The following is an 8,377-nucleotide window of genomic DNA, read 5'->3' on the forward strand; positions in this document are numbered from 1 at the left end:
CGTATCGAATTAGTAAAGAGATAAAAGCACCATAGGCAGACGATAATGGAATATTGCTACATAGATATGGGAAGTTGACGATGGAACAGCTGAAATTATCCCGCTTATCATAAAGTTGAGTTATTAGTTTGTCACCGATATCTATGTTCAATAAAATATCTAAGTATGAAGCAGAAGTGGAGGACTGTGTGGTGTCTTTTATTTCGAGTTTACAGAGATATATCGAATCGACATATGAATGAAAGTTATTATTGCTAATAGAGAAGACGGGGACTCTGCACAACACAGGGATATATCGAATCGACATTCGATAGACAACACGTCGTCGATATATTTAAATGTCGAGTTGAAGGCCAAAGCATGAATTTTTTCTCTCTCATAAATATCTTGTTTTAAATATTGCTAAATAATTGAGATGGTTTGACATATTCCTGCATACTGTTTAGAATTCTAGTACTCTTTACATTAACTTTCTCAAACGAGATAAATAAAAAAAACATTCAATTGCTTCATGATATTTCTATTTATTCATGTTTTGTTTCTGCTCTCTTTTCCACCATGAATATTCCTTGAGGTCAACACCTTTTTATTGTCTTACAATTACAAAGGAAATGGAGTTGGATGAAAATTTCTGTCATTCAAAGTTTATCAAGGAAGTTGTCTAGCGCCGGTATGACGGGGTTGATCCCCTTCCGTTGTCGGATGTCGGCAACCACGGATGCAGCACGTGACGTCTGATCAAGAGGATCACCCGGAAAGAGCTGCCAATGATCAAATACGCATTGTGGGAAGGCTTGGCCACCTGTCTGCCCCCTCAACTCCTCAGCGAAACCTATGGTGAAAAGATATTTTGTATCATAATTTTACATTATAATTATGCAAACAGGCAGTGTAGAGATAATCCGTGTTGGAGAAATGTAACACCCAAATAATCATTAAACAGTCTAATAGAATCATATTCAAATTCAGAAAACGATAGAGGAAAATTGGGAAAAGGACTCGTATGTTGTTGAAAACATGTTTCTAACATATCTGTGAATTTCCATAATAAAATATGTTCAAACCATAAAAAGAAATAATTGAAAAAGGGGCAGTACAGAAATTCAATGCAATACCATATCACTGCATTATATCATTTCTACCTGGCGAAATACGTATATGTACTAATAAACTGAACATCATATACAGCAAATTTATAGTTTTTTAAAACACAGGTTCGTACCGAAAGATTCGTTGACGGGAAGAAAGGCCTTGATGCTAAACATTGGAGAACCCATCTTTTGTTGTTCTTCGGTCACGTGACCACGTCGTTTTGACAACACATTGAATACTCCGCCCATTACCGATGGAGGAACCTCAATGTCAACCAGATAAACTGGTTCCAAAATTCTTGGTTGGGCCGTTAGGAATGAAGCAAAGAGACATCGTCTGGTAGCTGGAATCATCTGCGCCCCCTTGCGGTGGGCCGGATCAGGATGTGCTGTAAGGTCTTCCAAATTAAACTTGACTCCTCGCATGTTTTCTTCACAGAGAACTCCCTATAATAAGAAACGCATCATTGTTTAATCTGCGATGAATTTGCTTCTAAACAAAAATTTAATCATTTTGACTACATCCTCCTACTCCATACCTCCTCTGTAGCCCACTGGAAACCAGCTACGACCGTGTCTTTCACCTCATGAAGATATTGACAAGACTTTGTCACATCAATCAACATATTGGGTCCGGAATTGGCAGGACCAAAACACCATATCTTCCTAGTTTCATTCAACTCCATTCCGTACTCCGAGGCGAGGAACCGTGCACGCTCCTTCACGTCATTCATGTTACTAATTTTGCCCTTAAAGTTGAAAAGTAGTGTGAAATTTAAAACTACATGCAAAGCTATTACTATATAATTGCATTATCCTTTTCACTTTACCATGACACAAATCTATAAATCATACATAATACTTATACTCACAGAATCGAATTCTTCCGCTAGACCATCAGACATGGGTTCTGCAGTCATGTAAACTCGGCAATGTTTATTTCCGGATTTTGACAGGCAGACTTGGCTCGACTTTTCTAAAACTGTTTCCCTGTAGCTGACAACAGGGTCGGATTTCTTGATAGGCACACAAGCATGCAGTTCCTCCAAGTCCTTCAAACAGATTTCAAGATGGAGTTCTCCCGCTCCAGCGACAATATGCTGACCGCCTTCGAAAGAGCACTGAAAAATCAAATGAGAAAAAAGTAAATTTACTGAAATATTACAATGGATTTTTCAATTTGAATAAACGTGGAACTGTTCTACCAAATTTCATACTTTTACGTACCTGCACCATGGGATCAGATTTAGCCAATCGCTGGAGACCTTCCACAAGTTTCGGTAAATCGGGGGCGTTAACGACGTCCACCGCCACTCTCACGACAGGACTGACGGAGAATTTCATCACCTGTTGACATGGAAATTCAGTTAGACAGGAATCTGTACAAAAATGTCGCTTTTCTTTAAACAAAAAAAACAAAAACAAAAAAAACATCAAAACGGAAAGTTACCTTCATGTTATGGGCTTTATCGAAGGTGGTCACTGTCCCAGACTTGACCAAGAATTTGTCTATTCCGCCAAGACCCACGACATTTCCACAGGGTACATCACCCACTGAGGTGATTTTACTTCCCATCATGATGACCGCCCGGGGGTTTGTTTTGTAGAACAGATCATGCGATTTTCCGGGTTCGTACTGTGGGCCCATGACACGGACTTTCATTCCGGAGGATATCGTGCCAGAAAAGACTCGTCCAAAAGCCAAGAACCGACCCTTATCAGTGGAGGGTACCATTTTAGATATGTACACCATCAATGGGCCATTTGGGTTGCATTCTTTCATTGCTTTAATAAATAAAAGACAAACTTGTAAAGTAACTGGAAAAATCTATCCAAAAATCTTCCCATACATCAATAATGAATCAAAACTTTAATACTGGGACGCGAAAAAAGTTTCTTACCTATGGACACCTCGTCGTCATTGGGGCCTTCATACAGGATATCCGTACGGTATTTCTGAGCTTCGTCCGGAGACGGAAGGTGGACAATAATCATCTCCAACATGGCATCTCCGACCGGAAGCCATTTCATCATGACATTTCTCATTAACTCCTTTCCTTCTAATGCTCTCTCTTCGCTTGAAAGCTGCAGACCTACTTTGTCGGTCATCTTGAATATTTCCTCTTTTTCCATAGCTTTTGTTGCTTTCAGCATCTGTGAAAGAAAATGTAGCAACTAAACACCTACTACGCTGTCTTTTAATCCTAACGTTGCGCAATGCATACTGGGATTTTTTAATACCTTGAATAAAGGTTCCAGAACAAACTTGTTGAATCCTCTGTTGTATCCTTTCCCTCCCGTCTTGTTCCATTTCCTGGTGTCTGGGTTATAGTAATGGTTGCCCCAGAGCTTCTTCATGAACTTGTCTTCGTCAGTACCGAATTTGGCTGCATACATCTTCGCAAATCGCCGGAGGGTAAAGCCCCAACGGTGTAAACCAGAGCCAAAGGCGACATTGCCTAAAGATGGATCCAACTGCAATTAGAAAATATTCTGAAATTCATCATGTGTGACTTTGACATTCTTCATTTGTTTTCTTCAAAAGCAAAGTCCACGTCTCTTTAGAATCCAGGACTTGAAATAGTGCTCACCGTAATCTCTGTCAAACAACTGTCGTTCTCGCTGTAGGTTGACAATATTGCATTCACGTGTTCAATGGTGTTCCGTAATTTGCAATAGAGTTCTTCCGGTTCCAGCTGTGTCTCAAAAATACACCTGTCCAGTTTGTTGATCATCAAGACCGGTTTTATTCTTTCGGCCAAAGCTTGGCGTAGAACGGTCTCAGTCTGAACACAGACACCTGCAACAGGTAAACATTGCATATTGAAAAGTACACCTGGAACATGTAAATATTGCATATTAACAAGACGCCCACAGGCCTTATCGGTCACCTGAATACTAGTGAAAAAGTATCACTACTTCCATGGTCTATGAAATCTAGAAAAAAATTCCTGTTCTGAATATCTAAGCTAAATTCTAATGTTTAGCAACAGTAAAAAACAAGATGTGTTCTGAAAACTTCACTGCCCTCAAAAGTGCATACACTGATGAAAGGCTTTAAAGAATAGGTGTATTAACATTAAAACATCTGCAAGTATGCATTTAGATTTTATACAGTATCAGCAAACTTACACATAAATACTATATACTAAGTTTGGCCCTAACCTGGGATCAGAATCCTTACTCTGGGGATCATCAAATTTACAATTTTGGTAAAAGACTACCTGCTCTATCCATTTATTAGTTTCAGTTTTGTATAAATAGCACTAAAGAAGATGTTATTCAAGTGTTTTACACATAAACACTATATAACAAGTTTGGCCCCGCCCTGGGGTCAGAAACTCTACCCCAGGGATCATGAAATTTACAATTTTGGTAGAGGCCTTCCTGCCCTACATCATTATGCATTTAGGTTTTCTTACACATGTGCAGTTCTAGAGAAAAAGATTTTTGAAAATCGGTCAATTTTGGGCAGTTTTTACCCCGCCCCTACGGTCCCAGGAGTGCAGGAGTCCTGAAATTTACAATTTATGTTCCCTATGTTTCATACCAGATTTGAAAAGAATTGGAATGATAGTTATCAAGAAGAAGTTAAAAATGTCTATTGTTTACACATTTGATAACTGACCATTTTGGCCCCACCCCGATACCAAAACGCCTACCCCTGGGACCATCAAATTTACAATTTGGGTAAAGGACTACCTGCTCTTTCTAAATATCTATTTACTTTCAATTTAGTACCAATAGCACTAAAGAAGATGTTATTCAAGTGTTTTACACATAAACACTATATACCAAGTTTGGCCCCGCCATGCATTTAGTTTTTCTTACACGTGTGTGGTTCTTTAGAAGAAGATTTTTGAAAATTCGTCAATTTTGGGCAGTTTTGCCCCCCCCCCCCTAGGGCCCCAGGGGTGCTGGAGTCCAGAAATTTACAATTTATGTCCCCCTTGTCCCAATGATGCTGCATACCGAATTTGGAAAGAATTGGACTGGTAGTTATCAAGAAGAAGTTAAAAATGTTCAATTGTTAACGCACGACGGACGTCGCACGACGGACGACGACGGACGAAAACCATTTGCAATTGGTCGCCTGAGTTTACTCAGGTCACCTAAAAAGTACGCAAAACGCACATACAGTCACAAAATCAAGTTAATTGGTAGAACACGCTGAACATATTTTATTTTGCACTATTCAGACTCAATATATATACCGGGTAGCAAGCTTGATCAAAGAAGTTAATTAAATTACGTTTTCAAGATTGGATTTTGATGAAAATCAAGGCGCCGTACACAGTATATTTTCATATTACTAAATATCGTATTTACCGCTGATACTATCAACCACAACCAGAGCACCGTCCGTCACCCTCAACGCGGCTGTAACCTCAGAGGAGAAATCCACGTGACCAGGGGAATCAATCAGATTAACGAGGTATTCACAAATCCCCTCCCCTTTTTCCTGGGTATGCGTTTTGGGTAGCATCCTTGTTTCCACCTCATAAAACAAAGAGATGGCACTGAAAAATAGAATTCGTCATCAGTGACATATAAAAATTATTTGGATGATCTTGTAAATTGTTGAAGACTTGCGGTGATTTGATAGGATGGGTGGGTGAAAACTTACGTGGATTTGATGGTGATTCCCTTCAGCTGTTCGTCTTTGCGTGTGTCCATGGCACACTTATCCCCTGCCTGGTCAGCTGAAATGACCCCAGCTCTTGACAGGAGGGAGTCCGTTAGGGTGGTCTTGCCGTGGTCCACATGGGCAATGACCGATATGTTTCTAATTTGACGGGGAATGGACATTACCGTCCGCAATTGTTCTTCTGAGAATTTCACCTAAAACGGAATTCACTTGTTTATGATATAACTTACTATAGATACCACGCACGTGTACTTCATGAAGCCCCCAACCCCAACTACTTGTATTTATATCAAAATTAGATAAATGAAAAGCATATTTACATATACTAGAATAATATAGTTTTCATTTATGAATATGGCTTTTTTTTCTCCAAAGAGAGAAGTGAATCGCTCACATTTATAATAATCGTCTCGCTCAAAAAAGTTCCTTTTATATAAATTTATATATATGCATTAAGAATTTTGATGATAAGTCTAATGTCTAAAAAATAAAATCCCTTAGCGCTATATCTGTTACTGTCTCTATTAAAATTAATGTTCTTATTTCTTTTTAAATCATATCATTTATTATATACGTATTTTAATAAATAAATCCAAGCACCATGCTGCATATTTATGTACATATTTATTATGATTGCAATCACAATAGATATGTTCGTAATTTTAAAAGACAAATAAATTATTTAATATTCAATTTGAAGTTGAAAACAAGAATTTTTAAAAAAGAAAAATAGGCCTACCATGTTAACACTTTCTCCTCTCTACGGCGTTCGACACTTTAAGTTCGCCCAAACGGGCTTTAAGGCTTTTTTCTCCAAAGAGTGAAGTAAATCGCTCACATTTCTAATAATCGTCTCGCTCGAAAAAAGTTCCTTATATACACCGCGGCCGTACATTTCGCAAGGCCTGTCTTGAGTTAAGAAATGTTCTAGTCTATAAATATTCAGTGATCAAGATTGCGAAATGTACATTTGTATGTAAACACAACCACTCGAAACCCTCGCGATTTTTCATTTGTTAGCTGTTTTAAAAACACCCAGCTGATAATGTATGTTCATCGATCGAAGTACGAGGTACATGTAGCTGGTAATATGTCTGTAAAGTGATGTCTGCTTTTGTGATATTTAGATGATAATGTAATACGATGGGATATATGTTGCATAGCAGCTTTTCTTCCCAAAATTGGCTAATCGATTTACCCCCGATAGGGTTTTTAGAAAAATGTTTTACGGAGAGCCAGTCAGGCTTTAAATCAACTAATTATACCGTAAGTTAGCCATAGTGTGTGCAGTTTCCATTAAGAAAAAAATAAATCATTAACAATGTTTTGTTTTTATACTCCACCTAAAGCGGAAGATGTCTGTTTCTCTGTCTGCCTGTCTGTCTGTCTGTAACACTTTGGTTACGGATGATGCATAGGCCTACAATACAACGTCTCTAAGAAAATCATTGAACCTAGCTTGCAAAGAAATATGAACTGATTTGATATGATTCATAATGGCTCAAACAAGATCCTTTAGATAAGTTAAAGGCCAAGGTTAAAAACTTTTATATTGTAGAAAAATCCAGATATCTGTAGTTGCCTTCAAGTTGAGTTTTTGCAGTTTGGTAGATCGATCTTCTTCCGCGGGACTACATTCTGTGCATTGACTCACGCAGGCGCCAAATGTAGGAGTCGGGTCTTTCTTATCCATATAATTCAAAGATTTTTTTTTTTTACTTCTGTTATTTCTTCTTTTTTTTTAAGCGTTTCTAAAAATTATTGAACTATTTCCTGTTTTGTTTCTACTGTACTGGTACCGATATGCTGGTTGTATCTGAACAGGATTCAAAACATAGTAAATTCGGACATTCCTCCTGGTGGTAGTATCGGCAAAGTCTGTGAATATACATTCAATGCTAATTAGATTTTTGGATGTTTTTTATCGAAAGAGTGGGAGAGGGTTCCTCATGTCGCGTTTAAATGCTAGATGAGGCAAACAATTGAACAATGGCGCTTGACTGAGGACAAAACCCCCTCCTTTTACCCATCTCTTACCAGAGCAGAGGGATATTTTCTTTTAAATATCTTTTGAAATACGTCCAAAGTTCAATTCTTTTATGTGCTCATTCAAGTTTACATGTACAATGATTATACTCATTATATAATCATCTTTAATTGGACAGATGTAATTTAGCTCTTATTAAAATGATCTTTGAATCTAACTCTGAAACACCATGGCTTACTCCCAAGGGGTTAATAGAATCTTAATTGGACAGAGAGATTAATCTGACAATTCCTCCGTCTGTTCTGTGATTTGCTTGTTAAGTCTGCTAATTTTGTAGTACAGTATCGCACATATTTATATCATTAATATTAGAAACAAAAATAAGTATTAATCATATTAATTACATACGTTTTAGAGAGGGGGGGGGGAGATATGTATTTCTTGATGTACTGATTATTGTGTAGCGGTCAGACGGGTTCGATCGTCGGTGGCTAGCTAGCTCAGTTGGTAGAACACCTGACTAGAGATTCAGGGGCCCCAGGTTCCAATCCCGGTTATGTAGAGATTAGCTCCCTTAAAACATTGGGTTTATAAACAAAACAAAACTTCTTACCATTTTCAAAGTTTTAATGGCCTGATTTTTAGCTACAA

The 8,377-nt window shown here is 38.0% G+C and overlaps 1 protein-coding gene across 2 annotated transcripts; it reads right to left on the reverse strand.

Annotated features, from left to right (window-relative positions):
• Nucleotides 1–504: 504 nt before the first annotated feature.
• LOC125677181 (elongation factor 2-like) lies at nucleotides 505–6,640 on the reverse strand. Of its 2 annotated transcripts, XM_048915157.2 has the most exons (12): nucleotides 6,479–6,640; nucleotides 5,719–5,933; nucleotides 5,421–5,611; nucleotides 3,683–3,891; nucleotides 3,333–3,566; nucleotides 2,993–3,245; nucleotides 2,542–2,876; nucleotides 2,319–2,438; nucleotides 1,964–2,212; nucleotides 1,631–1,840; nucleotides 1,223–1,538; nucleotides 505–832 (listed from the first exon to the last, which is right to left on the reverse strand). In XM_048915157.2, the coding sequence occupies exons 1-12, from the start codon at nucleotides 6,479–6,481 to the stop codon at nucleotides 639–641; spliced, it is 2,529 nt and encodes an 842-aa protein (XP_048771114.2). In that variant the 5' UTR covers nucleotides 6,482–6,640; the 3' UTR covers nucleotides 505–638. The 2 variants fall into 2 exon arrangements, with proteins under 2 accessions (XP_048771114.2, XP_048771115.2); XM_048915158.2 differs by lacking the exon at nucleotides 6,479–6,640 and having other exon boundaries at nucleotides 5,421–5,589; nucleotides 5,719–5,857.
• Between the last annotated feature and the right edge of the window lie 1,737 nt (nucleotides 6,641–8,377).

This window comes from Ostrea edulis, chromosome 3 (genome assembly GCF_947568905.1).
Source record: "Ostrea edulis chromosome 3, xbOstEdul1.1, whole genome shotgun sequence".
NCBI lineage: Eukaryota > Metazoa > Mollusca > Bivalvia > Ostreida > Ostreidae > Ostrea > Ostrea edulis.